General features: G+C 42.7%; 1 protein-coding gene across 1 annotated transcript; it reads left to right on the top strand.

Moving 5' to 3' along the window:
- Positions 1-894: 894 nt before the first annotated feature.
- Positions 895-5,159, top strand: LOC308587769 (leucine-rich repeat-containing protein 52-like; the record flags this gene model as incomplete). Its single annotated transcript, XM_081195532.1, has 2 exons — positions 895-1,459; positions 4,691-5,159. 2 exons carry the CDS (start codon positions 895-897, stop codon positions 4,978-4,980), a joined length of 855 nt encoding a protein of 284 aa, XP_081051658.1. The 3' UTR covers positions 4,981-5,159.
- Positions 5,160-19,046: the final 13,887 nt, after the last annotated feature.

The following is a 19,046-nucleotide window of genomic DNA, read 5'->3' as shown; positions in this document are numbered from 1 at the left end:
CTGCCTGCCTTCTCAGCCTTGGACTCTCTAAAATTTTCTTGGTGATTGTCAGGCACCCTAGTCTGCCTCAGGTACAGAAGACGAACACTTTCTTTCTTTTTTTCCAAAATTTTTTTATTGGTTTTCACAATATTATAAACAAACAAACAAACACATAAGATAAACAAACATAAATCATAGCCTTATTGAAAATTACACGTATTAACTTTGTTAAGTGACTTCCTTGCTTCCCCTTGGTTGAATTTCACTGTATATACTTTTAACGGTTTTCCATATCACAATTCTTATAAAATTTAACTTTAACATCCTTAAATCTTCACATTATGAAATTAAACATATTAATTCATCACTTAACATAAATAAAATCCTAAGCCAATTAAGTATCTGCAAGCTGTTTTCAGTTAATTTAACTTAACATATTTAACTAAATAATCATTAAATTTAATCCACTTTTGCTGATACTCCTCCTCCTTCCAGTCGCGGACTCTTCCGGTTAGGTCGGCTAGCTCCAAAAAATCCATCATCTTCATCTGCCAATGGCAGAAGACGTAAACTTTCTCTTGTGCATACACACAAAGCATGCCCAAAACCTGTGTAGGGATGAACCTTGGATGACATAAAGGTGTCAACTGGCAGTCAACACGATACAGAGCAGCAAGTGGCCGTTTTGCACATTCAAGAAAGTGAGCTCTCTGCCCCAGGTGCTTCAGTTGGCAGTTTGCCCGAGATGTTGACGAGCGAAGAGTTTGCAGAAAGCAGAGCACCTTGAGCTCTCCACAGGATCTGTGCGGAGAAGAAATGGCTCCCCACCCAGAATGGAGTCGAGAACATAGGGGTACAAAGGGAGCCGGGTGCTGCTTGTGGTGGGTTGTGCTGCTCCTAGGAATTGGCGGGATGGCAGAAGGTGTGTCGTGTCCCCAGGGGTGCACTTGCGAGTATCTGGCCGTGAACTGCACAGGGAAGGGGCTTGCAGAGTTCCCGGCGACCATCCCTCTGGACACCCGGCAGCTGATCCTGGCTCAGAACCAGCTCAGCTACTTGCCATCCGTGGAGCTGAACTTCCTCAGCGACTTGATCTATCTAGACTGCAGTGGCAATGCTTTGGGCCAGGACCTGGACTTCACCTTTGTGAGCATCATCAGGCTTGTCTACTTGGACCTCAGTTTCAACAACCTCACCCTGATCACGTTTGGGACCTTTTCCCAGCTCGGCAGCCTGGTTGTGCTCAAGCTCTCCGACAACCCCGGTCTGGTGGAGATTGAGAAGGACTCCTTTGCCAACAATACCTGGCTGAGGCACCTGGATGTGAGCCGCTGCAGCCTGACGTTCCTTGATGCAATTACCCTCAGGGACCTGCCCAACCTGAGAAGCCTGGGCTTAAGCGGGAATCCCTGGTTCTGCAACTGCTCCTTCATGGAACTGTGCAGCTTCATAAAAGAGAATGGCATAACTATCCCAGGTGAGTGGGAAATGCTGAGCATCTAAGGAATGGAGTCCCATCTCCAGGTGAGCTGTAGGGCACTTACGCAGCTGCTGGGCTGAGAGGGTGAGCAGTCTGTGGACTCAGGACAAGAATGCCCCTCTGGCGTTTGGCCTTTAAAAATAAGTCCTCTGCATTCCTATGCTTAGAGCAAAGGCATGTATGTACCACTACTTTGCTCCTCTGCCTCAGAAGAGTCAAAGCCAAGGACGGACAGCAATAATTTACTTTTCAATGAAGTGGCAGTACAGAGGTACCTCAGGTTACAGACGCTTCAGGTTACATACGCATCAGGTTACATACTCCGCTAACCCAGAAATAGTACCTCGGGTTAAGAACTTTGCTTCAGGATGAGAACAGAAATCGCACAGCAGCGGCAGCGGGAGGCCCCATTAGCTAAAGTGTCACCTCAGGTTAAGAACAGTTTCAGGTTAAGAACAGACCTCCAGAACGAATTAAGTTCTTAACCCGACGTACCACTGTATAACTATTGCACCAGGAAGGTACTTTCTTGTCGAAGTTAATGGGAGCTCTTTGAAAATGTCAAGCAAACACACACAAATATTTCGTCTTGCCCCCTTCTCCCCTCGTCAGCCATCAAGGCAACAGAGAGCCCTGCTGCTGTTTATCCTGAATTTCTTGTGATTCCCGAGTCAAAATGTTGTGTGCAAGCTTCTCCACTATTCTGAGTGGAGTGTTTCTTGCTTTATTATCTGTAGTTTTGCTGATGCCATTCTTTTCAGCTGTTGTCACTTCTTATTGTTGAGGAACCACCTAAAAGGCTTGCCGTATTATCATGGTAGTTTTTGGGGGGAGGGTGGGGCAACCCATGCAATTCACAAAGTTGTTTTTTTTAACGTTACAATATTTCTTTTATTATTATCAATTCTTTATTGATTAAAAGGTTTGCATGTCTATACAAACATTATGTACTATCTCTTAACAGGTAAATATATATATATATAAAATAGAAAATTTATAAAGGAAAAAAGGAAATAAAGAAGTAACAAAGAAATCAAACTAAAAAAAGAAAAAAGAGACAAAGTTATTTACATAGTAAAAGTACTCATAAGCACAATCCTTCTCATCATACTGTTTGATATAACGTTCTTTTCTACACAGGTTTACATTGTATAATATCATTTCTTTCTCCTTTGTATACATTCCTTTGATCTTTTTCTTTACAAATATCACTCAATTTCTGCTACTACAGAGTTTGAATCCTTTCCTCATGCATTTACCAAAGCGGAGGCCGTTTCCCATTAATTCCGATACACAACTCCTTTTCTGGATCCTTCCCTCCCTTCCCATATTCCAAACAGAGACAAAGCTATGCTACCAGAAGAAAATTTCTATTCCTGCGTCGTAACTCTCAGAGAAGGGGAAGGGGGAAGAAGGAGGCTGCTTATGTGTCAGGGAAGGCAGTTCTGTTTCCCACTTATGTCACACAACTCACCTTATAGCCTTGCCACGGCTGTTTCAAATAGCCAGCAATACTGTTTGTGTGTGAAACAGACACGTCCCTTTGCATTCCTCTGCGCCTTGTTTGAGAGCAGTGGTTAAACTTTAATGCTGGCTGCAAGCTTATCTGGCAACGAGAGCTCCTCTTTCCTTCTGGAAACGAAATAAGACACACCATGCTCTATGCCAGCTGGTGGCAAAAGATGGCACATCATGATAACTTTGTGGCTCCACTTGACCGCTGTCTTCTACAGTATGAGAGCCAGCCCAGGGCAGGCAACCTGTCTGCACTAGGCGAAGGGTAGACGTCCAATAAAATTAGGTGGTTCTAGTGCCAGAGTTGGGTGGTCCAACACTGCATGAGTTCTGCCAATGGCATCCACACCGTTTGGGGAAGTTGGGAAACAGCTGGCACTGTGCTCTAAACCACTGAGCCTCTTGGACTTGCCAGTCAGAAGGTTGGCGGTTCGAATCCCCGCGACAGGGTGAGTTCCCGTTATTCTGTCCCAGCTCCTGCCAAAGATCTCTCCAAACTAGGAGATGGGTAGCAAAATGGGCAAATGAGGTTCTGTGTAAGGAAGCACAGAGGGACCACACCGTCACAAAGATGGCGTTGGGCTACGTCATCTAGCCCAACTCCCAGCCAACCCAATGCTACAGCATCCTTGGCACATGGGGGATACGGGTGGCACTGTGGTCTAAACCACTGAGCCTCTTGGGCTTGCCAATCAGAAGGCTAGAGGTTTGTATCCCCGTGACGGAGTGAGCTCCCGTTGCTCTGTCCCAGCTCCTGCCAACCTAGCAGTTCAAAAGTACGCCAGTGCAAGTAGATAAATAGGTACTGCTGCAGCAGGAAGGTAAACGGCGTTTCTGTGCGCTGTGGTTTCTGTCACGGTGTCCCGTTGCACCAGAAGTGGTTTAGTCCTGCTGGCCACATGACCCAGAGAGCTGTCTGTGGACAAACGCCTGCTCCCTCGGCCTGAAAGTGAGATGAGCGCCGCAACCCCATAGTCGCCTTTGACTGGACTTTACCGGACTTTACTAGGCCCAAAACCAGGTGAATGTGACCCATCTGCAGGGCTGGCCCAAGACATTTTGGCACCCGAGGCAAACCACAAAATGGCGGGCTTGCCGCTGCCAGGGGAGAAGGAAATAATGCTTGTGCATGCGCACAAGCTATTTCCAGTGCTGCCCCGACCCGGAAGTGGGCAGCCGCGCAGCGCCAGTAAGAGCAGGCAGCGACAGCGGGCAGCGGGGGTCGCCACGGGCCAGATAAACAAGTCCCTTGGGCCTTATCCGGCCCGTGGGCCTTAGTTTGGGGACCTCTGTCAAAGCCAGATCACCCTTGTGTTCACCCACTAACATGGACTAATAATAGCTTTTCATTCAGTATTCACCAAGACAATTATTTTGGAAGGATTACCAAAAAAACCCCAAACCTCAGCTGCAGAAATCTTTCCCCCCAAAGTGATGGAGAATTCTGCCTCCCCCTCCAAGAATATTTGGCCCCTGGGAATGGGTCCAGTAATCAGTCTACTGGGTGGTAAGCCATTTTAGATGCTTAGTAGAAAGATAACAAACAAAAATGCTGATTTATTTTGTTTCCTGAAATATATACACCACTTGACTGGAACAAACATGAAAGCAAGTTAGGTCTGAGTTTGAAGGGGAGGGTGTCTTACTGGGTCTGGAGAAGATCAAGGCCACAGGCCTGTAGACATGTCCTTAATTGACTTTTTTATGCACAAGTCGAGACTTGTTGTCCCTCTTGCGTTTCCTCTGCAGACTCTGACAACGTCACCTGCTACAGCCCAGCTTTTGTTCATGACTTGAAGATGCTGGAAGAGGCACAGGAGCAACTGAATTATAAATGCTTCATCCATTTTGATGACCAAGACTATCTTTTCCTGGGTCTGGTTGGGTTCTGCATCTTCTCTGCCGGCACAGTGTTTGCCTGGCTCTTGGGAGTTTGCGCGGTTGTATATAAATTCTTAACTGCGACAGGAGACGATGAAGACGAAGAGGACTGGGACGAATGAGCCTAGTAGATTCTGAAAACGGACTTGGTGATATATTGAGAGCGTCATTCTATGTATCTTTACTTGGAAGTAAGCCCCGCTGATCACAATGTGACCAGGACTGCAGTCCACCACGCATGTCCTAGGAAGTGATCCTTTTTGAAGACAGTGGGGCATACTTCAGAGTAAATAAGCGTAAAATGCCTGAAAGTAAAGACATCCTCAGAATAATATTTGAAACTCTGTGACAGCAAGTGCCAGCAAATTACCTTACTGGAATAGTTTGGCTTTGGAGAGTGATATTATTCTGTTAAGATGTTGCTGCTATGCCTGGCGCTAGATTGGAGTGCAGCTTTCCTCATTTTTGGTAATGGCTCAGAATAACTCTTTACTTGCAATAGAAATATTATTAGCGAGATGCAATGCGATAGCAACCCTTTCAGATGCTTACTGAAAACATGAGATGTGAAGCACATAAAATAAGCTCCTTTCCAGCACGAACACTGCTGACTGCCAAGGAAAGACCCCCCCCCCCATTAATTGAGTCTAACTACTGTATATCTCAGGTTGAAACAATTTTTCACTGGCTCGCCTCCTCAGCCTGATATGGCTGACCTTTAAAGCCCTAAACGGCTTTGGCCCAGTATACCTGAAGGAGCATCTCCACCCCCATCGTTCAGCCCGGACACTGAGGCCCAGCTCTGAGGGCCTTCTGGTGGTTCCCTCACTGCGAGAAGCGAGGTTACAAGGAACCAGGCAGAGGGCCTTCTCGGTAGTGGCGCCCGCCCTGTAGAACGCCCTCCCGTCAGATGTCAAGGAAATAAACAACTACTTGACTTTCAGAAGACACCTGAAGGCAATCCTGTTTAAGGAAGTTTTTAATGTTTGATGTTTTATTGTGTTTTTAATATTCTGTTGGGAGCCGCCCAAAGTGGCTGGGGAAACCCAGCCAGATGGGTGGGGTATAAACAATATATTATTATTATTATTATTATTATTATTATTATTATTATTCACAAATTGACGAAGTGAAAGTTACTTTGGCATGCAATAAATCAGAGGTAGCTGTGAGTAGAGAAATTTCACAAATCAATGAATATTAACCTCTCTTACTTACCCTCTCTGAAACCCACTGCCATTCAGCTTTCTCCCTTTTTGAGGAGTTGCACAAACTTGATGTACCAATAAAGACTTGTGCTTGTATATAGCCTTGGTTGATGTATCGCCTTTTTCTTCAGGAATCGCGTGTCATAAAAGAATTGCCAAGTCTTTTGTGTTTTCGCCTCCCTAATCTGATATGTGAGTGTATGATATAACCTCCCACATTTTTTGCCATCTAGTCCACATGGCTGGGAGAAGATGGAAGACGCCACTTGCTCAGCAGAGCTGTCGGAGGTACCAGGAACAAGCAAGACAGTGACTTCCTTCACAGGTACAACAGATAGTCACTGTCGATATTGCACAATAGCATAAGCTTCATTTCCTTATCAGCTGTGTACTTCAAAACTTCCCCACATTTTGGGCACTCCCACCAGATGTGGAAGAATGTGCCCACACTGCTTCGCGAGCTTATTCTTCATATATATATAATTCCCAAGGCTGTTCAATGTGTGCTTTTATCTGTCAGTATATAGTACAAATTCACCAAGGACACAGCCGCATTAATACAAGAAACTTTCATTATATTTTCAAGTTTTTATTGTTATATTAGTTGTCCAGGGAAATGTGTTATTGGGCAGCATAAAATGGTTGTAAATAACTAAATATTTTTTATTAAAAAAAAGAAGATAACATAAACAAACAAACAAACAAGGCAGAACCTCCATACAGATGCAAAGAAGAGAAATATAAGTGGTAATATAAGTGGAAGTCCCAGCAAAGGAAGAATGGATACAAAAACATAAGGAATATGCAGAAATGGCGAAAATTACCAGAAGAATAGGAACCCCTGAAAGGTTTTTCGGTGGAAACAGAAGGCTTTTTATCACAGGACAAGGAATAAGCCCTCGACAACTTAACCGGCAGAAAAAGATATTTTTGAGAAAATCCATAAGCCCCGGGGTCACAATTTCATCAAAAATTTGACTTTCGGCAATTCACTCAAAAATGGCGCCAATCGGTTGCAAATGCTCCCCTGAGAAGGTTTAGCTGTCTAAACATAAGGCTTTTTATCACAGGACAAGAAATGAGCCCTCGACAACATAACCGGCAGAAAAAGATTTTTTTGAAAAAATCCCTAAGCCCCAGGGTCACAATTTCATCAAAAATCTGACTTTCGGGAATTCACTCTAACATGGTGCCAAACGGTTGCAAATGCTCCGTTGAAAGGTTTCTCGGTGGAAACAGAAGGCTTTTTATCAGAGGAAAAGAAATCAGCCCTCAAAAACTTAACCGGAAAAATAAGATATTTTTGAGAAAATCCCTAACCCCCGGGGTCACAATTTCATCTAAAATCTGACTTTCAGCAATTCACTCAAAAATGGTGCCAAACGGTTGCAAATGCTTCCCTGAGAGTTTTGCCAGTCGAAACAGAAGGCTTTTTATCACAGGACAGGTAATCAGCCGTCGACAACTTCACCGGCAGAAAATGATTTTTTTGAAAAAATCCCTAAGCCCCGGGGTCACAATTTCATCAAAAATTTGACTTTCGGCAATTCACTAAAAAATGGTGCCAATCGGTTGCAAATGCTCCCCTGAGAAGGTTTAGCGGTCGAAACATAAGGCTTTTTATCGCAGGACAAGAAATCAGCCCTTGACAACTTCGGCGGCAGAAAATGATTTTTTTGAAAAAATCCCTAAGCCCCGGGGTCACAATTTCATCTAAAATCTGACTTTCGGCAATTCACTCAAAAATGGTGCCAAACGGTTGCAAATGCTCCGTTGAAAGGTTTTTCAGTGGAAACAGAAGGCTTTTTATCACAGGACAAGAAATCAGCCCTCGACAACATAACCGGCAGAAAAAGATTTTTTTGAAAAAATCCCTAAGCCCCTGGGTCACAATTTCATCAAAAATCTGAGTTTCGGGAATTCACTCTAACATGGTGCCAAACGGTTGCATATGCTCCCCTGAAAGGTTAGGCGGTCGAAAAAGAAGTCTTTTTATCAAAGAAAAAGAAATCAGCCCGCGACAACTTAATCGGCAGAAAAAGATTTTTCTGAAAAAATCCCTAAGCCCCGGGGTCACAATTTCATCAAAAATCTGACTTTGGGCAATTCACTCAAAAATGGTGCCAAACGGTTGCCAATGCTCCGTTGAAAGGTTTTTCGGTGGAAACAGAAGGCTTTTTATCACAGGAAAAGAAATCAGCCCTAAACAACTTACCGGAAAAATAAGATATTTTTGAGAAAATCCCTAACCCCCGGGGTCACAATTTCATCTAAAATCTGACTTTCGGCAATTCACTCAAAAATGGTGCCAAACGGTTGCAAATGCTCCGTTGAAAGGTTTTTCGGTGGAAACAGAAGGCTTTTTATCACAGGAAAAGAAATCAGCCCTCAACAACTTAACCGGAAAAATAAGATATTTTTGAGAAAATCCCTAACCCACAATTTCATCTAAAATCTGACTTTCGGCAATTTACTCAAAAATGGCGCCAAACGGTTGCAAATGCTCCCCTGAGAGTTTTGCCAGTCGAAACAGAAGGCTTTTTATCACAGGACAGGTAATCAGCCGTCGACAACTTCACCGGCAGAAAATGATTTTTTTGAAAAAATCCCTAAGCCCCGGGGTCACAATTTCATCAAAAATTTGACCTTTGGCAATTCACTCAAAAATGGTGCCAAACGGTTGCAAATGCTCCCCTGAGAAGGTTTAGCGGTCGAAACATAAGGCTTTTTATCGCAGGACAAGAAATCAGCCCTTGACAACTTCGGCGGCAGAAAATGATTTTTTTGAAAAAATCCCTAAGCCCCGGGGTCACAATTTCATAAAAAATCCGACTTTCGGCAATTCACTCTAAAGTGGTGCCAAACGGTTGCAAATGCTCCCCTGAAAGGTTTTTCGGGGGAAACAGAAGTCTTTTTATCACAGGACAGGAAATAAGAACTCGACAACTTTAGCGGCCGAAAAAGATTTTTTTTGAGAAAATCCTTAAGCCTCGGGGTCACAATCTCATCAAAAATCTGACTTTCGGCAACTCACTCAGAAATGTGGCCAAACGGTTGCAAATCCTTCCCTGAGAGTTTTGCTGTTCCAAACAGAAGGCTTTTTATCACAGGACAGGAAATCAGCCCTCAACAAGTTAACCGGCAGAAAAAGATTTTTTTGAAAAAATCCCTAAGCCCCGGGGTCACAATTTAATCAAAAATCTGACTTTCGGCAACTCACTCAGAAATGTGGCCAAACGGTTGCAAATCCTTCCCTGAGAGTTTTGCTGGTCCAAACAGAAGGCTTTTTATCACAGGACAGGAAATCAGCCCTCGACAACTTCACTGGCAGAAAAAGATTTTTTTAAAAAAATCCCTAAGCCCCGGGGTCACAATTTCATCAAAAATCTGACTTTCGGCAATTCACTCACAAATGGTGCCAAACGGTTGCAAATACTTCCCTGAGAGTTTTCCCGGTACAAACAGAAGGCTTTTTATCACAGGACAGGAAATCAGCCATCGACAACTTCACCGGCAGAAAAAGATTTTTTTGAAAAAATCCCTAAGCCCCGGGGTCACAATTTCATCAAAAATCTGACTTTCGGCAATTCACTCACAAATGGTTCCAAACGGTTGCAAATACTTCCCTGAGAGTTTTCCCGGTCCAAACAGAAGGCTTTTTATCACAGGACAGGAAATCAGCCATCGACAACTTCACCGGCAGAAAAAGATTTTTTTGAAAAAATCCCTAAGCCCGGGGTCACAATTTCATCAAAAATCTGACGTTCTCCAATTCACTCAAAAATGGTGTCAAACCGTTGCAAATGCTCCCCTGAAAGGTTTGGCGGTTGAAACAGAAGGCTTTTTATCACAGGAAAAGAAATCAGCCCTCGACAACTTAACCGGCAGAAAAAGGTTTTTTTTAAAAAAATCCCTAAGCCCCGGGGTCACAATTTCATCAAAAATCTGACTTTCGGCAATTCACTCACAAATGGTGCCAAACGGTTGCAAATACTTCCCTGAGAGTTTTCCCGGTCCGAACAGAAGGCTTTTTATCACAGGACAGGAAATCAGCCATCGACAACTTCACCGGCAGAAAAAGATTTTTTTGAAAAAATCCCTAAGCCCGGGGTCACAATTTCATCAAAAATCTGACGTTCTCCAATTCACTCAAAAATGGTGTCAAACCGTTGCAAATGCTCCCCTGAAAGGTTTGGCGGTTGAAACAGAAGGCTTTTTATCACAGGAAAAGAAATCAGCCCTCGACAACTTAACCGGCAGAAAAAGGTTTTTTTGAAAAAATCCCTAAGCCCCGGGGTCACAATTTCATCAAAAATTTGACTTTCGGCAATTCACTAAAAAATGGTGCCAAACAGTTGCAAATGCTCCCCTGAAAGGTTTGGCGGTCGAAACAGAAGGCTTTTTATCATCATCATCATCATCATCATCATCATCATCATCAAACCTTTATTGCATTAGCATACAGCCATAGCAAAATAAGACAATACAAAAATGCTAGAGACAAGCAACCAAGCAAAAATTCAAGGCGATATTGCTGGCGTAATGACATTTAAATTACCCTAAGACAATAATGCAATGATTTAGTTGCCAGCGCCAGAAATCTAATATGCGGATATATATAAAGCAAAAAATGGCCCCAGAATAAGCTCGGCACATTGAGTTAAGAAAAAAAAAAAAGAATGTAATAAAAGAATTAAAACAGGACCAGGTCTAGGACACACTACCCTGTCAGAGTAGCCCTGAGTTTCAGAGCCTGCACTATGAAGATTGCCACCCCACGTGAAATTTGGGGATTTGCGTCCACAAGAAGCGATTTCAAACAGTCTTCCTTAGACGTAATGGTGGACGGGATTAAGAGGAGGAGCTTAGATCTTATTGGCTCATAAATAGGGCAGTAGAAAAAGAAATGTATGAAGTCCTCTACTTCATTCATTGTGCATGGACATAGACGCTGAGTAATAGGGGTCTTAGAGTAAATCCCCTGGAGGAAGGCCGTGGGTATAGAATGGAAACGGGCCATAGTAAACGCTCTTCTCAAATTGGGCTCCGTCAGTTCTATCAAGTAGTTGGCAAGTGATCTTACCACTTTCACTTTAGGGAGCCACATGGAGAGGCGGGCTGTGGTGGACTGTGCCCGGTCCATGGCCTCGTCTCTTGTAAGAATCCAGGCCCGGATTTCATGTTGGTGCCAAGATGACAGCGTGTCTAGATCTGGGAGGGAGTAGCGTGCAGTAATAGTCTCCATGGCCTTGGACCATTTGTTGCTATGAGAACAAGTTAAAAAGGCTTGCCTGGCTAGTAGGGAACCTGGGGCATTGATTAATTTACAATAAAAACTAATAATTCTAATGTGGGCTCTCGCAACAATGGAGGGGAGGCCCAGTTCTGTTCTTAACTGTGCAGCAACTGAGCCCTTGGGGAGACCCAGTATCTTTCGTGCAAAAGAGTTTTGCAGAATCTCCAGCCGTTATAGTGTTTTTAAATTCCACCCCCAGATTTCAACCCCATACAGTAACATCGGGAGGACTTTACTGATAAATGCTTTTTCTGATTGGTGGAATCAACTGGCCGCCTTTTGCATAGAAGAATTTCTCCAAGGCTTTGATGGTTCTGCGGGCAGCCAGGATGGTCATATTTAGGTGAGCTGACCAGCTAAGCCCATGCTGAAAAGTGATTCCCAAATACTTGAATGCTGAACAATATTCAATATTGTGCCGCTCACAATTCCAGAATGACTTCCGAGTTTTCGTACCAAAAGTAAGAATTTTGGTTTTGGCGAAATTGATTTTGAGGGAGTTGGTATCACAATATGTCATGAGCCCTCTGAGCGTGTTGTTTAAGCCCTGCTTGGTTAATGACAATATCACCATGTCGTCCGCATAGAGTAATATGGGGATCTTGAGCTGTTGTAAGGAGGGGGCAGATTGATTTAGGGCCTTCATAGTTGTAACGATGTCATTGATGTAGAAATTGAATAGAAAAGGGGCCAAGAGGCAGCCCTGTTTGACCCCTTTATTCAGAGGGAAAGGATCAGATAGAGCACCCAGAGGGCCGAATTTTATTCTGGCCGATATGTCATTATGAATTTCCATAAGAAGGTGGAGGAGTCTCTTATCTATGTTAGTGTAACTAAGCTTCTGCCACAGCCTATCTCTGGGGATGGAGTCAAAAGCGGAGGTCAGGTCCACAAAAGCCGCGTGTAGTTTGCAGTTGAACCTGTTTAGGTATTTATCAATCAGGGTAAATAGAACAAGACATTGGCCAGATGTGCTGTGACCTTTATGGAAACCAGCCTGTTCCGGGTGGAATAGCTTTGTTTCTTCTGCCCACTCGATTAATTTCTCTAGCAAGAATCTAGAGTAAACCCTGTATGATATGTCCAGCAGGCTGATAGGTCGATAATTACGCGGATCTTGTGGGTCCCCCTTTTTATGTATTGGGATGACAGCCCTCGACAACTTCACTGGCAGAAAAAGATTTTTTTGAAAAAATCCGTAAGCCCCGGGGTCACAATTACATCAGAAATCTAACTTTCGGCAATTCACTCAAAATTGGTGCCAAACAGTTGCAAATGCTCCACTGAAAGTTTTGGCCGTGAAAACAGAAGGCTTTTTATCACAGGAAAAGAAATCAGGCCTCAACAAGTTAACCAGAAGAAAAAGATTTTTTGGGGAAAAAATCCCTAAGCCCCGGGGTCACAATTTCATCAAAAATCTGACGTTCTCCAACTCACTCAAAAATGGTATCAAACTTTTCCAAATGCTCCCCTGAATGGTTTGGCGGTCGAAACAGAAGGCTTTTTATCACAGGAAAAGAAATCAGGCCTCGACAACTTCACCGGCAGAAAAAGGTTTTTTTGAAAAAATCCCTAAACCCCGGGGTCACAATTTCATCAAAAATGTGACTTTCGGCAATTCACTGAAAAATGGTGCCAAACAGTTGCAAATGCACGCCTGAAAGGTTTGGCGGTTGAAACAGAAGGCTTCTTATCACAGGACAAGAAATCAGCCCTTGACAACTTAACCGGCAGAAAAAGATTTTTTTGAAAAAATCCCTAAGCCCCGGGGTCACAATTTCATCAAAAATCTGACTTTCGGCAACTCACTGAAAAATGGTGCCAAATGGTTGCAAATCCTACCCTGAGAGTTTTCCTGGTCCAAACAGAAGGCTTTATATCACAGGACAGGAAATCAGCCCTTGACAACTTCACCGGCAGAAAAAAGATTTTTTTTAAAAAAAAATCCCTAAACCCCGGGGTCACAATTTCATCAAAAATCTGACTTTCGGCAATTCACTGAAAAATGGTGCCAAACAGTTGCAAATGTAAACACTGGAAGACACAAGATTTACCCACGCTGGAAGAGTGGCAGATGCAATTGATGGACTATATGGAACTGGCTGAAATGACTGGCAGAATCCGAGACTTGGGAGAAGAAACAATGGAGGAGGACTGGGGAAAATTTAAGAACTATTTACAAAAACATCATAAGCTATATGAATGTTAAGAATTTGCATGGCTTGGAAAGTCTAGCTTCAGCAACTAAAATTTGATGACTCTGGAAATTAAGTTATAATCAGGAAAGAACCAAAGTTTAAAGCAATTTTTATGTCTATTTTAGGATAAAGGTAATTTGATAACAAGTATTTTAAACTTAAAGTATAATTATCTGAAAGTACAAAAAACGTATGAAACAAGGTAACAATTTGCTGATATCTTTATTGTTAAGAATGCAGGGAGAGGGAGATGTGGGGAAGTCCAGTTGGTTATGAAAAAATGTTATGGAAAAATGAATTTTTCTGTTTTACTGTCTTTCTTCTTCTTCTTTCTTCTCTTTTTCTCTCTCTTTTCTGTTTTGTTGTTTCTGTTATGTATTTGATTTTACATTTATATCTGGAAAAAAGCAATAAAATATTATTTTAAAAAAACAACAAACAGTTGCAAATGTACGCCTGAAAGGTTTGGCGGTCGAAACAGAAGGCTTTTTATCACAGGAAAAGAAATCAGGCCTCGACAACTTCACCGGCAGAAAAAGGTTTTTTTGAAAAAATCCCTAAGTCATAATTTCATCAAAAATCTGACTTTTGGCAATTCACTCAAGAATGGTGCCAAACAGTTGAAAATGTACGCCTGAAAGGTTTGGCGGTCGAAACAGAAGGCTTTTTATCACAGGACAAGAAATCAGCCGTCGACAACTTCACCGGCAGAAAAAGATTTTTTTTAAAAAAATCCCTAAACCCCGGGGTCACAATTTCATCAAAAATCTGACTTTCGGCAACTCACTGAAAAATGGTGACAAACGGTTGCAAATCCTACCCTGAGAGTTTTCCTGGTCCAAACAGAAGGCTTTTTATCACAGGACAGGAAATCAGCCCTTGACAACTTCACCGGCAGAAAAAGATTTTTTTTTAAAAAATCCCTAAGCCCCGGGGTCACAATTTCATCAAAAATCTGACTTTCGGCAATTCACTCAAAATTGGTGCCAAACAGTTGCAAATGCTCCGCTGAAAGTTTTGGCTGTGAAAACAGAAGGCTTTTTATCACAGGAAAAGAAATCAGCCCTCAACAAGTTAACCAGAAGAAAAAGATTTTTTTTGAAAAAAAATCCCTAAGCCCTGGGGTCACAATTTCATCAAAAATCTGACGTTCTCCAACCCACTCAAAAATGGTGTCAAACTTTTGCAAATCCTTTTTTTTTTTTATAAAATTTTTATTGGGTTTTCACATTTTAATAGACATACAAACATAGAAAGACAGAATAAAACACGTATAATTTCATAAATTTACTTTCATTCCCTTCTTTCCTTGACTTCCCCACACCCCCCTTTCCACCTTCCAATTTCCTTAATTGTCTCAGCAAATTATTTTCTCCCGTCTCTTAAATGTTATTCTTGTCTTTTCTTAAAATTTATTACTTTTTCTTGGCCCAATTTTGCTTATCCAGCTTTATACATTAAGTACTTTCTCTAGAGTCGGCCTAAATTCTCTCCCACAAATTCCCTCCTTAAAATGTTAAACCAAAAATCATATATTCCCATTCTAAATTTCAGATTTTCACTACTCTCCTCTCCCCTCCCCCCTTCCCCGGTTTCCGTCCCTTCCCAAACCAATGTCCTTAAAAAAAAAAAGAAACCATTTTAGCCCGGATTTCTCACATCCGAGGCCCTTAAGCCCCAGTTGGTCTCTCTCCACCAGTTTTGTTGGCAGTCCATTTTGTTGACCTTCTCTTCTCGAGGGGGTTCTACCATCCACCCCTCATATTTCCCTCTTTCCAGGTCAACCAAGAGCAATTTCTGGCCAGGATCAATCAATCTCCCAAACTCCAACCTAAAGAAGAAGTCCCGATCATAAATGTCTGTTTTTTTATAATCCAATATTCGAATTATTCCAGGGGCTTCTTCCTTTATCTTTCTCTCCTTCTGCAGATTTGTAATCCACTGGTCATCTTCTTTACTTCCCTTGTTTCCAAAGATTGCCGGCTCTTGGTTGGTTTTTTCCACTTGCTTTTCCTCTCCTCTCTCTTCTTCTTTTTCCCCCAGCTCCAAGGTTATCTTTTCTTCTGCAGCTGCAGAGTTTTTTTCCATCCCCTTTGTGTCATCGACAGAGTTGTTTAGTTCAAGATTGAAGGTCATCAATTGTTCACTCATAAGAGTACTGTGCTCTTGTAGAATTCCCACAAGACAAAGCATTCTTTCTATCTCCGCCCATACTTTTCCTTCTGCAGCCATTGCAATGTCTTTAGTTCCCTCCAGGGGGATTTCCATCAATTCCTTTCCAACAGTCCGTTACTTTGTTGTTCACAGTCACCTTGTTTCCAATCAGTTCACTTTTAATGTAGCACTTTTAATCCAAAAAGATATTGTTAACACAGTTCCAATCTTTAGTCTCCCGTTTGATAGCTCTTTTGACAGCTGTCAAACTCCTTGTTCTTTTTCTCGGGCTCACACACAGGGCACTTCCCGGGTCTAGGGGGGGGGGTCGACCCAAAAAAAAGACCTCTGAAATTCCTCTCTCTTCCTCTCCAGCGCAAATACTTCTTAGTCCAATTTATGAAAGTTATCTAATTAAACACCAGCGTCTTTTCCGACCTAGTGATCTCTCTTTGCTTTAGATCTTTTAGTGGGGGGGGGGGAGTGTGGACTTCCTTTTTAACACGTCCCCCCGATCGTACTTAAATTCAAAAATAAAGTCTTTTAGTGCCGAAATTTCCTTCTACTCACGGGTTTCATTTTCCAGTCCAATTTCAGGAAGAAAGATAGCGCTCTTCGGTCCTGGCTCGCGGCTTCGCTCCGCTGAGGTAGCGATGGACTCTCAGCACCACGCCACCCCCCAGTCCACTCCGCAGCCTTTAAAAAGGCTCTTCGCGGGTCGGGGAGGGCGCTTAAGGTGCCCACCGAGTCACGAAGTCCGCAGGCTTCCGCGCCTGCGGTTTTTAAGGGTCCCCGTGTCGCCGGCACGGCAAGACCCGTCCTCGACGGAGCCGATTCCCTCCGGAGCTCGGAGGAAATCCGCCATTACCCGTTCGCGCTATCCCGGAAGTCCTCAAACTTTTGCAAATCCTTCCCTGAAAATTTTGGCGGTCGAAACAGAAGGCTTTTTATCACAGGAAAAGAAATCAGGCCTCGACAACTTCACCGGCAGAAAAAGGTTTTTTTGAAAAAATGCCTAAGTTATAATTTCATCAAAAATCTGACTTTTGGCAATTCACTCAAGAATGGTGCCAAACAGTTGAAAATGTACGCCTGAAAGGTTTGGCGGTCGAAACAGAAGGCTTTTTATCACAGGACAAGAAATCAGCCGTCGACAACTTCACCGGCAGAAAAAGATTTTTTTTAAAAAAATCCCTAAACCCCGGGGTCACAATTTCATCAAAAATCTGACTTTCGGCAACTCACTGAAAAATGGTGACAAACGGTTGCAAATCCTACCCTGAGAGTTTTCCTGGTCCAAACAGAAGGCTTTTTATCACAGGACAGGAAATCAGCCCTTGACAACTTCACCGGCAGAAAAAGATTTTTTTAAAAAAAATCCCTAAGCCCCGGGGTCACAATTTCATCAAAAATCTGACTTTCGGCAATTCACTCAAAATTGGTGCCAAACAGTTGCAAATGCTCCGCTGAAAGTTTTGGCTGTGAAAACAGAAGGCTTTTTATCACAGGAAAAGAAATCAGCCCTCAACAAGTTAACCAGAAGAAAAAGATTTTTTTTGAAAAAAAATCCCTAAGCCCTGGGGTCACAATTTCATCAAAAATCTGACGTTCTCCAACCCACTCAAAAATGGTGTCAAACTTTTGCAAATCCTTCCCTGAAAATTTTGGCGGTCGAAACAGAAGGCTTTTTATCACAGGAAAAGAAATCAGGCCTCGACAACTTCACCGGCAGAAAAAGGTTTTTTTGAAAAAATCCCTAAGCCCCGGGGTCACAATTTCATCAAAAATCTGACTTTTGGCAATTCACTCAAGAATGGTGCCAAACAGTTGAAAATGTACGCCTGAAAGGTTTGGCGGTCGAAACAGAAGGCTTTTTATCACAGGACAAGAAATCAGCCCTCGACAACTTCACCGGCAGAAAAAGATTTTTTTAAAAAAAAATCCCTAAACCCCGGGGTCACAATTTCATCAAAAATCTGACTTTCGGCAACTCACTCAGAAATGTGGCCAAACGGTTGAAAATGTACGCCTGAAAGGTTTGGCGGTCGAAACAGAAGGCTTTTTATCACAGGACAGGAAATCAGCCCTTGACAACTTAACCGGCAGAAAAAGATTTTTTTTAAAAAAAATCCCTAAGCCCCGGGGTCACAATTTCATCAAAAATCTGACTTTCGGCAATTCACTCAAAATTGGTGCCAAACAGTTGCAAATGCTCCGCTGAAAGTTTTGGCTGTGAAAACGGAAGGCTTTTTATCACAGGAAAAGAAATCTGCCCTCAACAAGTTAACCGGAAGAAAAAGATTTTTTTTGAAAAAATCCCTAAGCCCCGGGGTCACAATTTCATCAAAAATCTGACTTTTGGCAATTCACTCAAGAATGGTGCCAAACAGTTGAAAATGTACGCCTGAAAGGTTTGGCGGTCGAAACAGAAGGCTTTTTATCACAGGACAAGAAATCAGCCCTCGACAACTTCACCGGCAGAAAAAGATTTTTTTAAAAAAAAAAATCCCTAAACCCCGGGGTCACAATTTCATCAAAAATCTGACTTTCGGCAACTCACTGAAAAATGGTGCCAAACGGTTGCAAATCCTACCCTGAGAGTTTTCCCGGTCCAAACAGAAGGCTTTTTATCACAGGACAGGAAATGAGCCCTTGACAACTTCACCGGCAGAAAAAAGATTTTTTTAAAAAAATCCCTAAGCCCCGTGGTCACAATTTCATCAAAAATCTGACTTTCGGCAATTCACTGAAAAATGGTGCCAAACAGTTGCAAATGCACGCCTGAAAGGTTTGGCGGTTAAACAGAAGGCTTTTTATCACAGGACAAGAAATCAGCCCTTGACAACTTAACCGGCAGAAAAAGATTTTTTTTACACTATACTTATCAAACCTTTATTAGGCATTGTGCAAATAAAACCATAAAAGAGGAAATAACATATAAAAGCTTTGAAATATATATAAAAGGCAGCAGTTGGCTACATACATATATATATATATACATATAAAATCAGTGGTTTTCGTTGTTAACCTGCTCCTTGGAGGACTGCTGCCAAAAACTCGGCTACCCCCGCCGTTACCCTTTGGTCGACGTCGGATAGGCAGAATCCCACACATTCACCTTGCTGGGGTTCCAGACCACCCAAAAGAGGGGACAGCACGCGTTGACGTGGGATACTGTACAATGGGCAATGAAAGAGAATATGCTCTACAGTGTCCGGGACATTCATAGAACATCTGCAGAATCTCTTGTTTCTAGGAATGTTTTGATACCTTCCCCTGACAAATGCTGAGGGAAAAACATTCAAACGGGCCAGCATAAAAGCCCTACGTTG

Source organism: Podarcis bocagei, assembly GCF_964188305.1.
Source record: "Podarcis bocagei genome assembly, chromosome: 5".
Classification (NCBI taxonomy): domain Eukaryota; kingdom Metazoa; phylum Chordata; class Lepidosauria; order Squamata; family Lacertidae; genus Podarcis; species Podarcis bocagei.
Note: the sequence above shows the minus strand (reverse complement) of the source record. Positions and strands in the feature narration are given on the sequence as shown.